This window comes from Aythya ferina (assembly GCF_964211825.1).
Source record: "Aythya ferina genome assembly, chromosome: 9".
Lineage (NCBI taxonomy): Eukaryota > Metazoa > Chordata > Aves > Anseriformes > Anatidae > Aythya > Aythya ferina.
The window spans coordinates 22345394-22368676 of record NC_140305.1 but is presented as its reverse complement, the minus strand read 5'-3'; the positions used below and the strand labels follow the sequence as shown (position 1 = coordinate 22368676).

Below are 23283 nucleotides of genomic sequence, written 5' to 3'. Positions count from 1 at the left end.
ATAATTTAGTTTGTTTTCAGTTACTTAAGAGGAGAACAGAGCCCTAAGAAATGAACAGTAGTTATCCCAAAAGGGACTTAGTGGGAATGAAAGCTTAAAAGGGTCTACACAGTTTTATTCATGCACCATCTGTTTTTTAGAAGATTAGCACAGATTAGATTTTACACCAACTCATCTGAGGCTAAGAAAGTGCCTTTAGAACCTGTAGTATTTAGTTAACTATTAAAAACAAATCAGCACCGTTTTACTTAATGTGTTTTACTTAATATTGTGCAAATTAGTCCACTTTGTTAAGTTACTTTGTAGTAAGTTACAAGAATTGTACTAGAATGCTTATTAATGGCAAAATAGAAAAGTGATGCCTCTGAGCAAGCCACTGCCACAACATTTCTTTGTTACTTTATAGAAGTGCTTGACATTCTTGTCCTCTCCTGAGCACTGTTTTGTTATCCGTGACCATTTTGGATAAATTTAGTTCTTGCTCAGGGCTGAGAATTTATTCCCTGTGACCTCTGACTCCTGTTCCTTCTCTCAGATTGGCTGCAATGTGTGTTGTAAGCTTCAAGACACTTAGTTTCATCCAAATGTGAACAACTGACAAATTTTACCCTCCCCATAAAAGAATCCTTCTACTTGAAAACTGCGTAATTGATTGTCTTATATCAAAGTATTACTTTACAATTGTAGAGTTGCTTTAAAAAAAAAAAAAAAAAGTGTTAGACCTTAAAATACAAGATACGATAGGAGAGCAGCATGAAATAATTTAGGTTTTGTTGTTTTTATTTTCCTCACTTTGGTACTTACCTGATTTCTATTTTCTTATGGCAAAAGGTGAAACTAGCCATACTCAATGGGGCTCTTATGCAATGCTCTCCATCTCTGATTAGGCAGTATTGAATATGTGGATTCCTACTGTGAACCAAATATAGGAGCAGTAAATGCAAAGTTAGCATCTTTAACAGCATATTTACCTCAGCTGGACACTGGTTTTCATTCATTTTATATGTTGCAGAAATATTTAAGTGTAGGGCAATCTCAGTTATTGAGAGCTGGATGGCATATGTGCATGCATTTGTCTTTTCAAAGATTTCCAGAATCTTACTTCAGCTTCCAGTCATCTCACACACTTAATTATCTGAAACATCAATTATTCCCTGCTACCCATTCAATATTACTTAGTTTAGCCATTTTGTTAATGCTGTGTATTTGATGCAGTATCTATAAATGCACTTACTAATGTCGTGCTTTTACATATCCTAAAAGATTAAGTACATGGACTCATATCCCTGCTTGCTTTCAATGGACAAATTTTCATGACTTCATTAGAATTACTTAGATTTAGAATAGCAGTAAGCCTGCTCCATCTGCAGATCTGTATATGCATATGATGATGTAGTAGCGATGCATACAATACTGCAGAGTGGCATGAAAGAATGCAACATTTTATGGGAAATGAGAGGTGTGCATTTAGTTGAGGCTGAAGTAGAAAATCTTTTGAAGAATACTCTCATTGCAACATAACAGAGGAAAAAAAAATGCCTTTCAGTAACCGAATAAACATTTGAGACCATTAATGGAAACACTACAGGCATTTTTGTTGTGACAGTTTTTTGATGAAAGAAGCCTGAAGATCTGATAGCATGTGTCCATGTGTGCCCATATGTTTAAAGTATGTCTTACCTTTAATACCTTTAACTGGAGCCTTTAACTGGCTTTGTTTGTGTGTTATCAAGGTGCTAACTGAAGAGCAAAACTCAGAGTCCTACAACATTTGTTCTTCTGGTACTCCAGGAGCCTACTTTGAGTCAATCAGTGATTTTTCACAGACGACATCTAATCTATGAGTATAAATGACTTTGCACTCTTATTATGCCTTAATTGAAGTGCACCAATGTGAAATTGCAGTAGATGGAGCAGCAGTGATTTTAGCCTCAATTAACTTTGGGAGGATTTTAGTCTCTTTTCCTTCCCTTTCCTTGAACTAGGGACAATTATTTGACATCTTGTATTTATTTAAAATGCTGCTAGAAAATTTAGAGGATATACATGTGACCAGGTGCTTCAGAAGACTGCTTGGAGGAGATGCACAGGATTTGTATGTATGATTTGTATATTAATATATATCTACTATGTCCTACTGTTTTGCTTAATAGATAAGCAGTCAGCAGTAGCCAAATCCCTCAGGATTCTGCTGGGGTGAAATAGTTTAATAGTGATTTATTTATTTATTTATTTATTTGTAAATAGCAGTTACTCTCTCTGTAACATCCTTATCCCATTCTTGACTCTTCAGTTCCCTTTCTTTAATTTATAGAATATTTGTTGCAAAGAAATACAGCATCTTGTCCTATGCAACAGGAAGTTTAGATGCAGCAGTGTCTAAAAGCAAAAACTGTACTAGGAAAGGCAGGATGCCATGTGAGAAAGGAACAGGCATATGGTGATCCAGTCAATTCTTATTTACTTCATGTTTTGCCAGAACTGATAGATATTTAGCATAAAATTAGATTTGATGCCTCTGTCTAAGTATATATGTTCTTATGAATGTTTCTGGTGTTCAGTTAATAGCAATGAAAACAGTGTGGGAATCTGGCTAGCACAAGTCTGTTTATGAAGATGGTTGTTTTCAACTTATTTTTGTCAAATTTTTCCTTGGTACCACAAATAGTCTTAAAGTACGTTTGTGTTTGCTAGTAATTGGTTTGCTTTACTTGGTGATTTTTAGCCCCTTAGTTTGTAGTCTACAGACCTTTAATGGTCTACAAATATAAATCAAAAACCCACTATATTTCTTACTGTTGGACAAGTACCTCTCTCTGGGCAGGAGCATTAGCACCTCTGCTTTCCTGAACACAAATGGCAGCTGCAGTAACAAGTTATGATGTCTAACCTGATGTGATATAATTACAGAATGAGATCTGTGGTGTTGCAGTGTGCTTCAACATGCCTCACTTTAAAATTCAAACTGAAATTGGCTTGCTGCTTTCTCTGCGCTTTTTTTTTTTTTTTTTTTTTTTTTTAAATCAGAAGTTATTACACACAGGCTAAGATAGCCATAAATAGCGTCTTCAGTAAGACAAATATGCCTGTAGGTATTGAAGGGGACAGAGCAACTTTCTGATCACTGTGCTACTGCTTGCTGTGCATTGTATTGCAGGAGGGAAACAGTTGTGGGTGTGGTGCCATAGGTAGGTCAAGGAGTTTGTCAGACTGTAGAAAGTACAGCAGATTGTTACCATAGGGGTGAAAATATGGCCAAGTGTTCCTAAGGATTTGTGAAGCAATGAAATTGGTTCTGTCTCCCCAAGTATATTTCGAAGAGCATGGTGGACATACATATCTTCATATACATGACAGAACTCCAAGAATAATGTTGATAGTGATTAAATAAGATTAAACTTCAAAAGAGAGAAAGAAAGAGAAGAGGAAAGAGAGAGGAAGAGAGAAAGATGCAAGGTAGAGAATCTTTATTTCTCAAAACTTATTTAAATTCCCAATATGTTTAAAGTGCCTGTCTGCACTGCTCAGGCTATAGAAGTTAGATCTTGATTATTTGAGGCTCATATGTTTTTTAGCTCACACATTCAAAAGCAAGAAGGCATTTCTGTGATCTGGTATCACATCTACCTGTATTATACTGTTCATAAGACTTTCCTGAATGAAATCTTATCTGAACAGTGATATATTTTTAGAAAGTCTCCAGTTCTGGTTTAAAAATGGAAGTGATATCATACTGAATGCAGTTCTTGGTAAATTGGTCCAATGGTTAATCTTTTCTATTTATTTTCAAATAAGGATATTTGAGTTCACAGTAAATTAGCACCATAATTTCTGTGTTCTGATTGAAAGATTGCACTTTCAAATAGCTGCTAGGCTTCTAACTAGTGATTTGCATATGCAGTTTTACATGAAGATTTCTGACTTCCCTTTCATCAGCTCATAGAATATATATTAGCATTGATTGGACCCTCATTGCACATCTCAATACTGTGAAGAAGTATAAAAAATTATGGTGCTGTCCCTCTCAATGGAACTCATAATTATGATTTTCTTATTTCTTAAATATGAAATTTCCCTTCTAGTGAAATTAAATCCATCCTTTCTCTCATCCATATACATATTCAAAATTCTGAAAAGCTGAATGATATTACTGAAAACATATACTATTACACAACCAGAATGATCATTATAAAGCAAAGGTGATTTCCAGGCCCGAACTGGAAAAAGTGGTCTCTGGCATGACAAAATCAATGGAAATGTGCAATATAAATGATGCTTTTGCAATCTGAATTTGAACTACATGTAGTTCTAAGTAGCTGCACATATTAAACAGCTCATTATATAGCAAAAAATTCTCAAATATATTGGGTACAATGATCTTCAAGTACCATCTGGGCTATCTTGAGAGTAATGAAAATGTTCTGACCCAATCTTGAATGAAAATAGAAAGGAGAATTTTTTATGGGCCAATTTTTATATGTAAAAGCTTGCACATTAAGAATATTGGTATTTGTTAACTCTCCGCTATGTCTTGTTATTGTTTGTGGGTTTTGTTTATCTTTTATTTTTATTTTTATTGAAAGTGGGAAAGGTGAAAGACCAAAGTAGAGGACAGATATTTGATACGATGTGCTGTGGGTTACATATTTTTTGTATATTGTGCTACTTAAAGTAAGTAGGGCTGGAACAGCTGACCACTCAATCCCAGTGAAGTCAAGAATCTCTCCCTTGAGATATCACTTTTTTCCTATAAGTCAGGAAGTCAAATGATGACTTTGGCTATGGACTTTTCCATTCTCCCAAGTAGTCTTTCCTTATCATTTGTGGCTTGGCTGAATGTATTTTAATAAATAAAAATCATGTTTGATTTTTATTATTCCACAATTTATCCTGTAATAAGATTTGGTTTCACCTATGCTGTCTGTTAGGGACTATTGATTTTGTTTATATTTTTTGTTAAAGTTCTCAAAGAAGCTAGGTCATAAGAGCATTGTTATTGTATTATTTACTACTACAGTGTTGCTCATTATCCTGAGAAAATTTTGTATGCAGCTTAAAAATACTTTTAAAATACTTTAAGCCACCATAGAGCATGACTCAGCCGTATACTAGCAAGTTTGAATTTTACCTTGCAGAAGGCATTAAAGCAGATGTTATCTGCTGGCAGCAGTATTGCTTACTTTTTCAAAGATGAAAATATTAATGGATATCTGCTCTTTTCAATAGCAAAAGAATATATATCTTTTTTTCTGTATTTTTAAAGAAGAAAAGCAGTCGATCAAATCAAACATACTCCATCTTCCCTTTGTGTCCACCTATGCCAAATGTCATTCATCAGCTCTTAGAGCTTACTTCTACTTCCTGATATGTGTCAGCACATATCACTAAAAATCCTGTAAAATGAGTTTCTGCAGCTGTGTCCCTGAGACTAGTCTTGCCTTTCCTTTTCTTTTTTCCTTTTTCAGCACATTCAGATATCAGTATTAAAGATCACTACTAGTGAACTAGCCCTGTTGCTTATACAACTGTTTTAAAGTATCTTCAAGATTATTATCAGTCTTTCATTTGACTCTTCAGCAAAGACCATCCATAATAAGCTACCACAGAGCTGATGTCTTGAGTGATCATTTGGGACCAGCTGTGCTGTATTTTGAGCACAGGTCTGACAAACAGAGGGCAGCTGAAGCCCGTTTTATCTGCACTCCCTGTGCATAAGCCAGAATGACTCTGGCTGTAAGAGCTGCCTGCAGAGCCCAGGATCAGTTTACACTTCCCATTGTGATCCCAAATCTACCGCATCGGCTTAGAGGATTGCCTCCATGAAGCTTGTCTCTGCAGCTGATAGTTCTGTAGCAAACAGCTGGCTTGGTGTGTTCCCACCATTGCCCCGCATCTGACAAGCTCAGCACATGCTGTGGGAGCTGCGACCCAAGTCATGCCTGACGCGAGGGCTGGGGAGGAACAACACCAGCTTGACAAACAGCACTTTGTGTGGGCCTTCCCCATAGCATGACCCCATATTCCAGCATGGGATTGTTAAGTGAATGTATTGTACATGTGAAATACTCAGAATATGAGAGATTGTCCATATCAGGTTTAACACGATGGACAGAAGACAGTGGAAAACACTATTGGCCACATGGAGAAGAGGCAGCCAAAGCCTTTGGAAGCACTCTCAGACATCTGTAAACTCCCCACTGAAACTTTTAAACTTTCTTACACCCTTCAGCGAATGCCTGAAATTATAATCTCAGGCTGATTCAATGTCTATGGCATACTTGCCAAGACTATCACAGTATATATGAGCAACTTAGAATCATAGAATCGTAGAATTTCCTTCTGTAACAGTTGAGGATAATCTTTCAAGGACAGGAAAAACTCTGGCTTCGTGCAGACCTTTTGTTTGTTTGTTTGTTTGTTTGTTTTTGTCATTTAAAGGGCTTTGATATAGCTTGTGAAAAAGAACCTGCATTTTGGAAGAATGGGCTATTATGCTGTGGGCTGCACTGCACCCATGTTGTGCCATTGTGTACCGTTGTGTACATCTGTGACAAAGGAATAAACTGCTCTGGTGTACGACACTTCACTCTTTTGCAATATGCCTCCACAGTCACAGTCTGCTGTAATGCATCAGCACTGGCAAGTGGCAGTTGCCAGACTCAAACAGCTGTAAGGGACTTCTGTAACTTGCAGTGCTCGACTCGTTTTGCCTCTCATGGGAAAACAAATGAAGTCAAATGCAAGGATGTGAAAACTTTCGTTATTTCTAAGAGCTGAAAGGAAAGGCCAGCCTTTTTGTAGGCTCCAGCCACTTCGCTAATATTGGTTCAAGGGATTTGGTACCCTTTGGAGAAGTGTTAAAAATTCCAGCAGTAAAATAGCAATGCTGGAAAAGCACATCACAGCTTATATAACACAACGCACTTTTCTCCATGTATGCTTTCAAAATGGCAAAGGACAAAGGATAAGAAGTTCCTATATAGAGAACTAATTAAGTTCTGAAAATTATTTACTTTGGTGAAATGAATAGGAATTTCCAAAGGCTAACTGCTGGAGCAATAGCACTGGCCAGAGAAGTTGGAGTTGTTGGTATATTAAAAATATAAAAGTAATTTCAGGCTATTTGTATGGAAAACACTTCCCCTTAATGTTTATAGTATGAAATCAGAGATTATAAATAAGTTTTCAAGCAATTTATGTGACCAATCACATAACCTTAGTACTAGAGTGAAAAGTGAATAGTCGCAATCGAATATGTGTATAGCATGTACACCTGTTAACAAATATTTTGCAAAAGAACATTTATTTGTCTTCAAATTGGTTGAAAATACAGTGCATTTATCTTCAAAGATTCTGATACAAATTAATCTTATATTAAAAAGGAAAAAAAAAAAAAGAAGAAAAAACATCAAAATACAATCCATGTATAAATGCAGTTTCACATATCTTAAAAAGCAAGTAAAGAGTGCCTAGTGTTCTAGCATGATACTTCACTTGCCACATGGAGTTCAGATAAAATCTTGCACTTCTGGAATCATTCATCTTATTCCTAACGTGTATGTGACAGCAAGCTACAGAAACAGATGAGAACTTTGCTAGTTTTGCAATGACTTTTTCTGCACATCAAATAAATTTGTCACAAAATTCCTGTTTGAGCAACAGCCTTTTTTAGAAGACCTGCTTCTCTGATCCTTGAGCAGAGGTATATTGTAGATGTACATGAAGGTATATTTTTCTTGCTCTAAGCATTTCGCATTCTCCTACATCTTCCTTACTGGAGTTCCTAGTCCTTTTAGTCTCCTTATCACTTATCCATTACTAAAATATGCTATTAATATTAGGGTGGGCTGGTCAGCAAAGTGAGGATCAGTATCATCAGCTTCATGAATATCATATATACACTAATGTTCACAGTGCTGCTGCCTACGTAATTCATTCAGATTAGTTACTTGATTCAAATTCAAGAGAGATGTCTAAGATGAAAACAAATGTGCTCTTTAAGTTTAACCATATTACTTAAAATTTGCTTATCTTGCTCACATTTCTAACTCAGTAAGTACAGTTTAAAGGGCAACTGAAATTTTATGTAGATGGCAATTACCATTGAATATTCATAGAGGATGTCAAACCAAAGCCCTCACCAAGGAATTTACAATCCAGCGGGAATAAAAATTCCTCCCTCAAAATATGTCCTGTGTTCTTCCACTATACGTTGAAGCATTTATACTTGTACAATGTAACATATGCTTTTAGCAAAATAAAAGATGACATTTGACTGCATAGGGATTTATAATAGGAAAGATAGCTAAAATTGCTCACCTGTTTAGGCATGTGTTTTAAAGTCTTAAGTGTTGCTGCTTTCAGTAACACAGCTCTTTGAAAAAAAAATCTTAAAGTTATACCACTTTTCACAAGGTCATGTGTTTTATTTTTAGAATAGCATTTATTGCTGTATATTTTCTCATGGGTAGATTATTATTATTTTTTTTAATCCTGCAAAACATTCTGCCCCCTTTTTTCATCCGGTCACATAAACCGCTGGGTTATGAAACACTTAAATGGCCAGACCCATCAGTGATGGGTTGGTTCCTGGTGATGTGAAATGGCACCTGCATATTAGCCAGCCAGAGCCTCCTCCCACTGCATCATCGAGCTGTGGACATTTTCTTACAGTAGGAAAAATTCTCTCTTGGCCTTTCCCTCTTCATTAGTTTGAATGTTCAGATTAGGTCAGAGCTTAAAATAATTGAATCTAGTAAGGTTTTCAAAAATATATTTTAACATCCCCAAGTCTATTACTTTATTTACTCTTCAAAAGTACAGGAATTGTATTAGAAAAATGTTTTATCTGAATGGCAAGTATAAATCATTACCTGGGCAGATAAGCCTATACAGCATTAAAATTTATTCAAACACAAAATACAGGGCCTGATTGTGGCACACTCTGCCCATTTGTATAACAGCAATGTAATAGACACACGGTCCAAATGAGCTTAATAAATCCCTTTCTTAATTCACAAAAGACCACGTCCTCACTTCCATAATTCTATTAGAGTCTGATCCTTTGGAGGAGATGGAATAAGAGAGAACCTCTCCATTCAGAATATAAAATAGCAATTGTTCACTGATGATTGGAATATTTTGAGTAGAAGGACTTAATTATAGAATAAAATTAGCTCAATCTGACCTTTTTAGAGAATAATGCAAAAATAAGGGGTTTTTTTTGGAAGTCTTCCTGGAGTAACTAAAACAAGGAATAATTTACTTCAACTTTTCTTTCATTAGAGCAAAAGGTGGCAACATATGATAGTAGTGTTCTTGCAGAGATGACAATCCAAGGATGTTAGTAAGACAGCATTTGCAGAGATGGATAATACATTTAAAAAAACAGCTGATAGAGTTGGAAAAAAAAAACATTTGGGGGAAAAAAAAAAAAAAAAAAAAAGACAAGCTTTCAGACACACAAACCTTTCCAACAAGAGCAGGTTCACCTCTTTGACTCCAAATTGCTAGCTTAATATCTCGATAATGTGATGATTGTGTCCTAGAAATGCCACAGATGGAGAAATAGATTTGATATTTGTTTGTATAGTATCTGTATTAATTGCATTCTGAAAGCTCCTCCAGGGATAAAGACAACACATATTGGTACAATCTCTCTTTTGTCTGTCATAAATAAGTACTTGCACCTACAGACCAGGTATGATGTGTTTTAAGGTATTTCTCTATGGATGTTTAGTTAGATAATTTTAGCTGCACTAGGGGAGAAAAAAAAAAATAAAATAGAAAAGCCTCATCTGTTTTATCAGTACTATCTCTGATTTCATGACATTTTGAATGCTTTTAAACCATGCTGGTACTACTGCATACAAGAAAAAATGCATGAACAGGTGGTGATATTAACAGGCTTCTTATGGTTCTGAAAAATGAGATAGAAATGTTTCATGTCATGAAAGTCAACATCAATAATCATCCATCTTGTGTAGATATGGAAGTCAGCCAATGTGGTTCTTGCTGAGGAGGCGTGAGATATTTCTTTTGCATCAGAGATGTTGCTCTGGACACAAGTCATAATTTGTCTAATATAGATAAATGAGGTAAATATTACCAATACTTTTTTTTTTTTTTTTTTTTTTTTTTTTTTAATAAACTGAAAGCTCCCCCTTCTGGCACATTTCCTGAACTGAATGCAAGTTTCTACTTTTAGCAACGAGAGACATTTCCCTTTCTTTTTAAGGTCCTTTTCACAAAACGTTCTTTAAAACTATGATTTCCCAAGGATTTCCCATTTTCCCATCAAGCTTCAGGGCTTGATGTGAACTCATTTAACATCAGGGGACCGCCTTAAGGCTTTACCTATAATTTTCATCTGTTGCTTTTTTAGGCAAAGACTTACTTGCTTCCTATTTTGCTGCATATTATGCAGAGTACAAAAACCAATTTTTTCTTAGAGCTTGAGTGTTCACATTTGTTCTCCTTCAGGGAGATCACTGTATCTCAGCTATAACCCTACCATCTATTTTACTAATAAATGCGAGGAATCACTTTGAGATGTCTAAAGCATCTTTCTCAACCAACACTGCAGGTCTGCTCAGGGCACATCCTGCCTGAGCCCAGTGAATCTGCAAAGCAGAAAAAGGGGGACAAAAAGCAAAGAATGACTTGTTTAGGGCACAATTTTGGTAACTGCTTCCAAATGCTCCCATCTTATTGGTGCCTGTGTTTCAAGGAGCACCACTGTCAATTTTTCCTGTAGTCCCTTAAATCAGTGCAATCGCTTATGTGCTTCGTGACAAAATAGTTTGTCTCTGAATTTCCACAGTCATGTACTTAGGCAAGGGGAAGACTCTCCTAGCAAGTGCAGCCATTGGATCCAGTAGTTCCCATAGATTCCCATGTTTTACATGTAATTTTGTTACAATCTCTGGTGCCATCCCTCAACTCCAAGCAGGCTGACAAAGGCAGTAAGACTAGTTAGGAAGCTCTCATTAGATTTGCTGCCATGGATTCAAAGACATCATCTCTGCGTCTTTAAAAATTAATTATTTATAGGGGACAACATTTTCCTGGAACACGGAGACAAGAATGAATACTTCTCTGCAGGAAAGAGTATACCAGGGCCATTCTTTGACAGCATTGGCATGCTTACCAGCACCTCTGGCAGGATGGAAGAAAATGAAAGAGATTGAGGGAGGGTAAAATATCATCATATTCATCTCAGCTCAGTACTGAGTTGTAGTAGTAAAAGGATAATTAATTGGTTATCAGTTTCTTTCTGTGTTTCCCCTGAGTATCAAAATTATATTTTCTTCTATGGTAGTGTTGCTACTTTGCTTTTTTATATAGCAAAGTAGTAAGCGTGGCCATTTTTGGTTGTAAAATACCGGTTATTTTAGAGACCAGTATCTAAACAACAATTTAGTATGGCTTCGGTGAATGAAGTATGTCCATTAGACTGGGTCTGATGTGGGAGAATAGCTGGCCTGGCACCTCATGCCTCTTCCCTCTTTGTTCTCCATGGTAACAAAAATCAGACCTGACCTATGAAAACAAGGCTGCTCACCCTAGAGGTGGCACAGCTCAGCCACAGAGGCAGTGAGGCCAATTAGCCTCTGGTGCAGTTTACAGCAAAGAAGGCCTGTTACTGTAAATGTCTACACAGTCAACAGAGCACCAAATATAAGCTTGCCATCTAAAGTCAGGTTGGAACAATAATACAGTACCGAATGACATGTTCATAATATATGTGGATATCAGTGCATTTGTGCACCTAGTATTCTTGTTAAATCCTTACATTACATATGTATACGCACATATGTATTTCTTCTTAAAAATGTCTCAAAAGCTGCTCTTATTGTCATAGTGAAACAGTAAAGTCCTTTGAGAAACGTCTTCTGGTTTTCTCCGAAAAACTACTGTAAACGTTTTTTGAGTAGGCTGTCTCCACTAAAGAGAGATAAATCCATATGACTGTAGAGTAGAAGACCCACTAATATCTAATTAATGTGGAAATAATTGTCATAATGGTTGCATTTCTCTACAAAGCATGTACGGAAAAGCAGTTACACTGTTGATTTAGTGATTATTAAATCAGTTTCATATGCAAATGGAGGCACTGGGCTACTTCTCAATGCTGGTATTATTTAAACATTTTGGTTTTTAACCTTAGAAAATTGGAAATGTCAGCTAATGGGTTCCAAGAGCAAAACAATGTCTTCAGTCAACAGCAATTGTCTTCAAAGTTTGTATTGTCCACTGTTTAGTCAGTGGCCTCTAATGGCAAAAGTAACAACAATAACAAATACCAGGGCACTGCTGGGAGCATAGTGTAAAACAGTCATTCCTGCACCTGACACATTGCATTGTCTGTTTTCCAGTAGGAATAAAAAGGAGCAATTCCTGTGCTCTACAGATTACCCCTGAGCTCTTATCTTTTTGATGTTGGAGGGGCATGGAAACAGCTTAAATTGTCTTTATCCTTTTAATGTAGATTCAATTAACTGAGGTTAATGACTGTGGACTGGAGCTCAGGGAGTTGAGTGCTGCTCACATTGTTCAACACAGCCTGTCCTGTGACACGAGCTGTATTTTGGGGGAGAGCAAAGCCAATGGGAGAAATAAGGGCGGGGGAAGAGTGTATTATTGTGAGTTAACCAAAGTCTCCAAAGAAGTTCAGTCATTGCCTGCATCTAAGGCTATCGTGGCTGCTGCTGAGTACAGAAATGCAATACACAGTTGACCAAATCCCTTAAAAATACCTTCATTGTATCTGTTTGCTAAAGCTTTACTCTTCAACTTGGTGTAATCAGCACAGAGTCTTTGGGTGTAATAAGTTGTGACCTGTTAATACTTTGAGTACTCAGCCTGTGATGTTTCTCCATCTTCCCTACATTAATACATCATGGCCAGAAGAGTGAATACCATAGGATTTATTTGGGCAAGAGTGCAGAATTGCAAACTGTTGTTCAGTAAATATGGAAAATTATGTAGTTCCATAATACTTAACTACATATACTTTGGAAGTATTACTTAGAAGATTGCAACAAGATTAGTCAGAAGAGCACTCTCTAACCCTTTCTTTTTTTCATTTACATTCACAGGATTTTTAAGCACTGGGGACCAAGCAGCAAAAGGAAACTATGGCCTCCTTGATCTAATTCAAGCTTTGCGATGGACTAGTGAAAATATTGGGTTCTTTGGTGGTGACCCATTAAGAATAACTGTTTTTGGATCTGGTGCAGGCGGTTCATGCGTCAATCTGTTGACTTTATCCCATTATTCTGAAGGTAACCGTTGGAGCAATTCAACCAAAGGTATTATGCAGGTTGCAAATTTTGACAATTTTGGTGTCTGCATGCCACCACCATTAGTACTATGTGACGCTCTGTATATTCTCTTTGTTCTAAGAAAGGTTGAGTTCAGCTCAATATTAAGCAAACTTTTTAAAGGCTGTACTAGCTGCCTTCTCCCTCAGCTCTTCTGTGCATGTTTAAATTTTGGGTCACTTTCTTCTTTTTCCTATAGAGCTTTGTTGAAACACTTTATAGCAGACTTCTGAACAGCATATGCTCAATGCATCATTTTTGTCTCTCTTCTTTCCTACCTAAGGGTGTCCTCTTTTTGGAAAACCAGTCAGTCATGCTCATAGTAGATGAGGTCATCTATATTCAGAAAGTCATGAATGGCACGTTTAGTTTCTCACGAGGAGCAGAATTTAAAGAAAACTAAAATGACACAGTTTCTCTGTTCAGGCTAATAGCTGAAATGCTTAAAACTATTATTTTGTGTGTAGGAAAGGAGTACCTAGTTCAGAAATCTTTGGTCTGAAACTGCATGAACTTCACTTGCTGTCATCTAATAAAACAATGGTTGAATGTTTTGCATGCATGATCCAAAATTGTCAAAGCATCCAAGTTGCAAATGGATTTTCTTCTATATGTTTTTTCCTGTTCCATAACTAACACCTTTTTTATCTACTTGAGGCAGACAGCAGGAAATTAAAAACATGCTGTTTGAGGCCCCACTTTTTTATCCCATGATTTTGGCATCAAAGTTCCACACAGTTTTTCTCACTTGCATGGCTATTGCTTATTGATTACATTACTTTTGTCTCACTGTTTTCACACATTTTTATCTGTATTGTTTATTTTTTTTTTTTTTCCCAGGGACATTGCACTGTTCCCAGTGCATACAATCCTCCACTGATTTATATTGCAGTATCTTCGTGGGAGACTAATTGGCCAGTCATAAAAAAATAATTCCACTGACATGAAAAGAGCTGTATTTACCCAATGCCATGATACAGAGCCCACTGAGGTCAATGAAAGCAACAGACTCTTTAAATCATGCCTTTACACTATTTAAAAAGACAGAAAAATCTGTTTTTAAAAGAAACATTACACTGTAATCTGAGGGTCGACCTACTTCATCATTTTTTCATCAGAACCCACAAAAGATAACTTTTGGCATAGATTTACCTTAAGGTTGGTTGCAGAGACCTGGTTTTTCCTCCCTCCTCTTATTTGATCTTAATATTGATCTTCCTGACGTAATGTTACGCTAACATGATACGCCAATATTTACTATATCTGGACAGTCGTGTTGTCTCTTATCAGATGATTTTACTCTATCATATTCTAACACGTCCAGAATTCTGCCAGAAACAGAATTTGTGTGGGGATATTGATATAATTATTTGCCAAGGGAGCGGATCAGAGAAATTAGGTGTGGGAAACGGATAGACTGTGGAAGGCTTAAGTCTGTGTAGGCAAAATCCAGTTGAAAATGTAAATTTTTCAGGATTTCTTTTAGGAAAAAAGCTTTATTCAGTTTTGAACAAAACAATGTGCCATACACCACATGCTTGCTATGTTACACCTGGGGACTTTTAGACCTGCCTTTAAAAGTATTAAAATAAATTGGTCAGCTTCAAATAAGAAAAATTCTTCCAAATTTCCAAACGTTTTGTCATATCTTAACATTAAAAAAAAAAAAAAAAAGGTACAAATTGTTAACCAGTCTCTTTCATAAGCTGTAAATTCGGATGCTCTCTTTGCTCCTTCATTTCCCTTTGAAAGGATCACTTGGTAGTTGAGAGGAAGCATTCAACCTCCTTCAAGATGGTGATGTTCATAACTGCCCATCTGCAAGTACGCAGAACAGCACCCATCTTTAGAAAGCACTCTGAAAATGTAGATGAATAAATGCAAATTATTATTATTTACTTTGGTGAGCCTTTGAATAGGAGTCACAAAGTGATATGGTCCATTGAGCATTTAAATCTTCTTTCCATCAGTCTGAGGCCCATAAGCTATAATAATCATACACATTATCAGATAAAAATGTCATTCTCCTTCCTGCGAAATACCAAGTTCTGCCAGGAATTATATGAGAGAATGAAAATAATTTTTCACACTTTTGTTCATTTTTTACAGAATGGTTTGAGAGGAGGAATATTTCCTTAAGAATTCCTCACAAGAAGGAGAGATGTTTAGTTTCATTTCCTAAGATAACTTTATGGCCAGAGGACTTGACCACTTTCACATAATCCAACATTTAAAGTTTATGTGCACTTAGCAAGCCATCCTGTTTATATCAGCATTTTCTTAATACATAGTTTACTTTTTCTGTCCTCGTTCACAGATATTTAATAAAGCAATAAAAATAGATTTACACTATATGCAAAAAGAAAGAAAGAAACATTATGAAGCATCATGAAATACATCTTTGTGAAAATTCAGTTTTGTCATTTTGTTACATTTATTACAATGCCTGGATCCTCTGCAGTAATTCCACTGACTTTGAGCTGATTTATACTAGCTCAGTATCTGACCTTGTAAACATGCAAATATATTTTTCTTGTTTTATAGCTCAAACTCTTTCTCATTTTTTACTCATATCTTGCAAGGAAATAATATCTTGGATATGATTCTTCTCATAAATTTAAGAAGAGGCTTGAGTTTACGTATTTCAGTCCCTCCACCTATCTGATTTTAAGACTTTTGGATTTGACCATAATATGATCTAAAATGATTTGAAAATTCCTCTGAAGCTTGTAAAATGTTTCCTGCCAACAATTGATTCTAACTGACTTCTGAGTGTACAGAGTCTGGTACTGCAATACAGTCTGTAAAGGCATGTGTCTGATTAGATTTAGAGACTATGGAAGTCTATCAATAGAAATATGTTACTTATCAAAGTAAATGTTATGTTTTGCATTATTGAAATCAAGTTTTGAGGTAAGCTGAGTACTTTCGTTCTGGTTCCTTTAGTTCCTTTAGAGTGTTCAGCTCTTCTTAAAACATTAGATCAAAGATACATCTTTAGCAAAATTAAGTGAAGCCAGATGTCACTTCCACTTCCCAAATAATTCAACCAAACTCAGTGGAATTACTTCAGGTGCCTATAAGCATAAGCAAGATCTAATTCTGACTCATATAGCTTATATTAGTACAACTTACATTTGCTATAGACCATTTTTATATTACTCACAGGTCCAAAATGCTAGCTAAATCAGCATAAATTCAAATTAATTGCACTGAAGTCTTTGGGATTTGCTACAAGTTTATATGCAGTCAGTTCATTCACAAATAAATCATCTCTTTCATAAATGAATACCTGAACATATGATCAAATCTCTGAATTACATAGCCAAGTAATGTAAAATATATAATATTCTTTTTTATGTAAATGTGATCGCTATAAACTTTCATTAAAAAAGACTCTCTGCAAGATCTTAACTCTCAGACATACAAATTTAATTATTGCCTTCTCATCCATCGCTCCAGAACATAAACTTTTGCTATAATACAAAATTCAAAGATATATACCTCTCAAACAAAGTTTAATCCCAAATAGAACATAAAATGGCAGTATATTGGATTTATTTAACACATGGTCATATGCATGCATGCTGTTGATGCCTTGAAGAGACTTCTTGTATTTTCCTTCAGCCTATAAATTGTTTTAATGTCAGGAGTTTCTTTCAAGCTAATAGTATTGTTCTACATAAGGTAATACCACTTCTTTTTCTTTCTGAGTTCCTTTTGAAAGTCTGATCCTCAGCTGAACTGCACAGAGGTAGAAACATTTGCTTCAATTTATGCACATATTGCATTTATTTCGTAGACATTGCCTCTAAGATATAACGGCAGTCAGATCTCACCATCTTGTGTATTTATCTATTTCTCAGATTGTTTTCAAATATCTCTTCTGGTAAAGTTGGTAAAGTTTCCTATTGTTTCAAAGAACTCCTTTGAATCTTTCAAATATATAGCTGTTTCAAGGTCACTTCAGTAGCTTTTAAATATTTCTTCCCACAGGACTTTTTCAAAGAGCAATAGCTCAAAGTGGAACAGCGCTCTCCAGCTGGGCAGTTAGTTTTCAGCCTGCGAAATACGCCAGGATGTTGGCTACAAAAGTTGGTTGCAACATGTCAGACACTGTAGAATTGGTAGAATGTCTACAGAAGAAGCCTTATAGAGAACTTGTTGACCAGGACATTCAACCAGCAAGATACCATATAGCCTTTGGACCAGTAATCGATGGCGATGTGATACCAGATGATCCTCAGATATTGATGGAACAAGGAGAATTCCTTAATTATGACATCATGTTGGGAGTTAACCAAGGGGAAGGGTTAAAATTTGTTGAAAATATTGTGGATAGTGAAGATGGCATATCAGCTAGTGATTTTGACTTTGCAGTTTCTAATTTTGTCGATAACTTGTATGGATACCCTGAAGGCAAAGATATATTGAGGGAAACTATTAAATTTATGTACACAGACTGGGCAGATCGACACAATCCTGAGACCAGAAGGAAAACACTGCTGGCTTTGTTTACTGATCACCAGTGGGTTGCACCAGCAGTGGCCACAGCAGATCTTCACTCGAATTTTGGATCGCCTACGTATTTCTATGCCTTCTACCATCATTGCCAGACAGATCAGGTACCTGCATGGGCAGATGCAGCCCATGGAGATGAGGTTCCTTATGTACTAGGAATCCCCATGATTGGTCCTACTGAATTATTTCCTTGTAATTTCTCCAAAAATGATGTCATGTTAAGTGCAGTGGTGATGACGTACTGGACAAACTTTGCAAAAACTGGGTGAGTACCAGATAATAAATAATCTTATATACAAACTCAGGATATGACTACACAATGCTTTTCTTTTTTTTTTTTTTTTTTTCCTTAAGAAGTTTTAAATACCTTGTACACAAAAATAATTAAGGGATCCCTAGGAGAGTGAAAAAATAAGTATTTAATATATGCATATAGTTTAAAACGCTTTACATTAACACCTTTGACTAAAAAATAAGTGACTTGCAACTTGAGAGGTTTTGACATTTTCATTAAATCTGCTTTCACTGGTAGCTCAAAAAACTTTTCTACTTTTGGCCAGTGGAGTCCAAGTCGCTGTGTGCTACACTGAATTATGCCCTGCTGTGGTCTTTCACCTCTGGAAGGACACAGATACTGTGTTTGAACTGAAATTCTGAGCATCAATTCACTAAAATGAAAACAGAAAAAGCTTAATGGCCTCTCACACTGGTCTCTCATAGGCATTTGTTCAAATCACCATGTTGCTGGCAATCTTTCCTCAGCCATAAAAGTTTACTATGTGAGTTATACTATCATTTGGGGGAACTAGAGAAGTTGATGAATTCTATGTAAAAGATTATGTAGGGTTCATTTGCATAATGCTGTTTCTAACCAAAGTTAATAAGTCCTCTAATTCTAAGAAATAGTATTCTGCTCTATCCAAAGGCAGACTTAAACATTAAGTATAAAATATTAATTTTACACTTACTTTTGAAATACTGTTTGAAATACTGTGTAACATTTGAGATTTTCTTTTTTAGTGACCCAAATCAACCAGTGCCACAAGACACAAAATTCATCCATACAAAACCAAATCGTTTTGAAGAAGTAGCATGGACCAGATATTCTCAGAAAGACCAACTGTATCTTCACATTGGATTAAAACCACGAGTTAAAGAACATTATAGGGCCAATAAAGTGAACCTTTGGTTGGAACTGGTACCTCATCTGCACAATCTTAACGACATTTCACAGTATACCTCTACCACAACTAAAGTGCCATCAACAGATAATACTTTCAGACCAACAAGGAAAAATTCTGTTTCTGTTACTTCAGCCTTTCCTACAGCCAAACAAGATGATCCCAAGCAACAGCCAAGCCCATTTTCAGTGGATCAAAGGGACTATTCAACAGAATTGAGTGTTACTATTGCAGTTGGTGCATCTTTGCTGTTCCTGAACATTTTGGCCTTTGCAGCATTGTACTACAAAAAAGACAAGCGGAGACATGATGTTCACAGGAGATGTAGCCCACAACGTACTACTACCAATGATCTTACTCATGCACAAGAAGAGGAGATAATGTCCCTCCAAATGAAGCACACTGACTTGGATCATGAATGTGAGTCCATCCATCCACATGAGGTGGTTCTTAGGACCGCCTGTCCCCCAGACTACACGCTAGCTATGAGAAGGTCTCCTGATGATATTCCCTTAATGACACCCAACACCATCACAATGATCCCCAACACTATACCAGGGATTCAACCCCTACACACATTCAATACATTTACCGGAGGACAGAACAATACTCTGCCCCATCCTCATCCCCACCCCCACCCCCATTCACACTCAACAACCAGGGTATAGCCAGACAAGATGAAACAAACTTTATTTTTTGATGGATTACAGTAGGTGATATTACTGAAGATTACTTGGCTTTCAACCTACAAGACTCTTACTATTTAAATATGGAGGAATATTATGTGAATATACATATCAAGAACTTTTGGGGTTTTGAAAAAAATGAATTGTACATATATCAAATGAACTTAAGAAACAAAAAACAAACAAACAAAAACACCCAACTGTTTGCAATTGCTTGAAACAGTTGTCCTGAATGATACTTTTTCATTCACATTCAAGTATTAATTTTTTGAAGATTTAAGTTACATAATGGAATTAGGCATGTGCAACACAAACAGGAAAGAACAATGACTGAAAATTTTAAAAACCTATAAATATGCACAAGGGACACACTAATGGAATGTCAGATAATTTTCACCAATTTTTATTTGGACCTGTTTTATTGTGTAGACCATATTTACATATTTGAATAAGTACACAAAGCACCAATGCTGTTAAGGCCTTAGGAAGGGGCTCATGCTGAAATCTGCCAGTCAGACAAAGAAGTTTTACAGCCTGGCAGGTACAACATTATCACTTAAGTGCTGTCAGTATAAAAGTTGTGGGAATAAAGGAAACTGGATATTTTTAGCACGATGTGCATGATAATTTATATGCTTGGTGGCTGTGCTGCTGATTAAGCCGTAATTAAAATTCTTCTCATCCCATTGGAGTTTTTAATAGAAGCTTTCTCCATCAATTGGCACAACCTAAAGAAGATTTTTTAAAGGGGCAAAAGTAATTACAGTGAAATATTTCACTGTAGCTTCAGTAATAGAAGGAATTGCAACAGTTCTTAAAGGTATTTTTGGAATTCTAGGTATACAGTGGTGAAAACTTGCTGATTTAAATCCCAGAAAAAAAAATAAAAATCTGTTTTATTAACGTTCTTTTTCCTTTCCACCTAAATAATTTCTAACTTTAACATAATTATAACTTTAATGGAATCTCTTTTGATGAAGGATTTATAATTTACTGTGATTTAGTTACAATATATTTAGTTCAAATTGGTAAGGTAAAGTGTGTCCAAAGATTTAATTACAGTGATATTTTGCAATATAAAAATGCCCCAACATTACCACTATGATTACACCTCTCCATTTATTCTTTAAACTCATGTTGCATGTTACAAAGTTTATTTATAATATTTTAGCATAAAGTTAATTCCCTTTTTGATAAACATTAGCTTTGCCATTCCAATGAATTCTGTAGAGCAGGTTGTAATAGTATAGAAGAAGAGGGTACGTAAGACCGGGGAGAGAGCCAAAAACTGGAATTTTAAAAATCTGAATACTACATGTGTTTGTGTGGTTTGAAATGAATGTTCTAAATTGCAAGAAATTTTTCATTCCCCTGTTGCTTTCCAGTAATTATATACCACAGTCCTTTCAAAATGTTTGTATATGTAATCAGATGTACATTTATATAAAACAAATAATTGAGATGGACTTAAGAGCACATCCCTGATAAATACTTTCTCTCTTACCTGTACTATATTTCTATTAGACTAAAGTTATGTGATTTTTTTTTACCTTTTTTCAAATTACTAGCAATTTTGATAGTTTGTAAGATAATGCGAAGAACTTTCTCTGACAAACTAACTGCAGTAACAGAAACATTTCTTTTCAGTTACTCTTTTTCAAGAATGAAAGCTTATTACACAAAAAAAAAAAAATAATTGTATACTACTTGATGGAAAATTACTTTGTACTTCTTGGCCATATTACTGGTCACTGAGTGAAATAAAGATAATCTGGATAACGAATATTATTCCAATGCTAAGAGACCTGATCTTTGCTCATTAAAGAGCTAAAATGTTTATTGCTGTTTTGTCATTTTTTAATGAAGTAATGGTAACTGTCTCAAATAAAGAGTAATATCTTAAGACCAGCCTGGTTTTTGAAGACATGACATGACTTCTACAATTAAAATAACTACATATTTATAGTCTAGTCCCATATACAACTGTTTCTTACAAAAATACTGATATTGCAAATGTACAGTGTCATAGCACTATATGAAAATGTCCCTTATTATTTTCAAAAATAAGTTAAAAATACAAATATCAAGACTGGAAAAAAAAAAAAAAAAAAAAAAAAAAAAGCCAAGGATCAGGACAAATTTAAATAAATCTCCAGTGGTCCACAACAGGAGAAGTCTAGGTTTTATTTGTGAGTTAGCTTTCATAAAACAAATGCTAGGAAGTTCAAAGCATATTTGCTAACACCAAGCACTAATGTTAAAACTAATGCTATAATCAACATAAGTATTTTAAAATAAGTTTTATTCAGCTAAAAGCAAGCAAAGTAACAAACAAACAAACAAACAAACAAAAAAAAACCACAACACAATAGGAGTCCATGTATTTAATTAGTGGATCATATTCCCAATTTTAAATTTAACTCTTTTGTAGAAGCATAAAATATAGTCTTCAAAATCGAGGGTGGTCTGTGTGCAATTTCTGCCTGATGTGGTTGTGCTTTTAGACTGTGACCTGCCAATGTAAACCAATAAAAGAATTGTCTGCCATCTGATAATTATTGTTTAATAGGAAGATTGTATTTTGCTATGTTGATGAAACAAAACAAAAAAAAATACAAAAATATTGATGGCCATAAAACAAGATATTAATGAAATATGATTTTATGTGCTTTTCTTAACTTTATCAAAACCAAAATAACTTTTTACTATAGTTTATTTGTGGCCATATATCTATATATCTCTATATATACAGTATCTGGTAATTGTTTACTTTTATTAGTTACAAAATAAATGATTTAGGTAAACCAAGCATGACACTACACTTTATTTCTGTCAGCCAACAGTACTTAAAATGTGAAAGATGAAGGCAACTCCACAAGTTTTATCATTCCTGTTTGAAAATAAGTTCATTCATGTGATGCAGATACTGTGAATGATATTTTAGTGGCTACTTTATAATTACATTACAGCAGCTAGCTTTCCAAAAGGAAGATTGTGTCCCACATTTTAAGACAACATTAAGAAAGAGCAAGAGCTGTTTTAGAGCTGAAACATAATAAAAATATAGGAAGTGGTTTTGGAATATCTTCTTTATGCTTCATGGATTATAAGTTTGTTCTTTTTAAATATTTATCTGTTTGATTTGTTTCCACAGTAGCCTACAAGTAAACAAATTTAAGTGTGATATTTAATTTCTTGTATCATCCTTGGACCAGATTTCTAATAAAATTAAGATATTAGTCAGTCTTTGGAAGTTCAGTAAAAATATTAAAAGCCTGCATTTACTGCTTTCACACTTTTGTAAATATGTTTGCAGACCTTTTTAAGAAAATGTATTCTACCATTTTGAGAAGAAAAAAAAAAAAAAAAAAAAAAAGAAAACACAATGGAATCATTGTCTTGTTTATCTATTAAAATTACAGGCAATACAATGTGCTGTGCTGACATTTCTAGGAGAAATAAAGCAGATAAAAATGCATTTTGCTCAATGGTATCTCAGTTGGTTCCATGTGGTATTCTCCACCCACTGAAGAGTTGCAGAGCCTGGATGAGCTACTAGAACATGATGCT

At 35.3% G+C, this 23283-nt stretch overlaps 1 protein-coding gene across 11 annotated transcripts in view; it reads left to right on the top strand.

Moving 5' to 3' along the window:
* Window positions 1-22268, top strand: part of NLGN1 (neuroligin 1) — a 423737-nt gene extending 401469 nt beyond the window's left edge. For 8 of the 11 annotated variants that reach the window (XM_084528874.1, XM_084528873.1, XM_084528878.1 and 5 more), the window contains 3 exons: window positions 13101-13313; window positions 17322-18111; window positions 18867-22268. In XM_084528874.1, the coding sequence (XP_084385000.1) occupies window positions 13101-13313; window positions 17322-18111; window positions 18867-19695 (1832 nt within the window). In that variant the 3' untranslated portion in view covers window positions 19696-22268. The remainder of the gene's footprint in view (window positions 1-13100; window positions 13314-17321; window positions 18112-18866) is intronic. The other 3 variants (XM_084528879.1, XM_084528877.1, XM_084528875.1) reach the window with 1 other exon arrangement.
* The last annotated feature ends 1015 nt before the right edge of the window (window positions 22269-23283 follow it).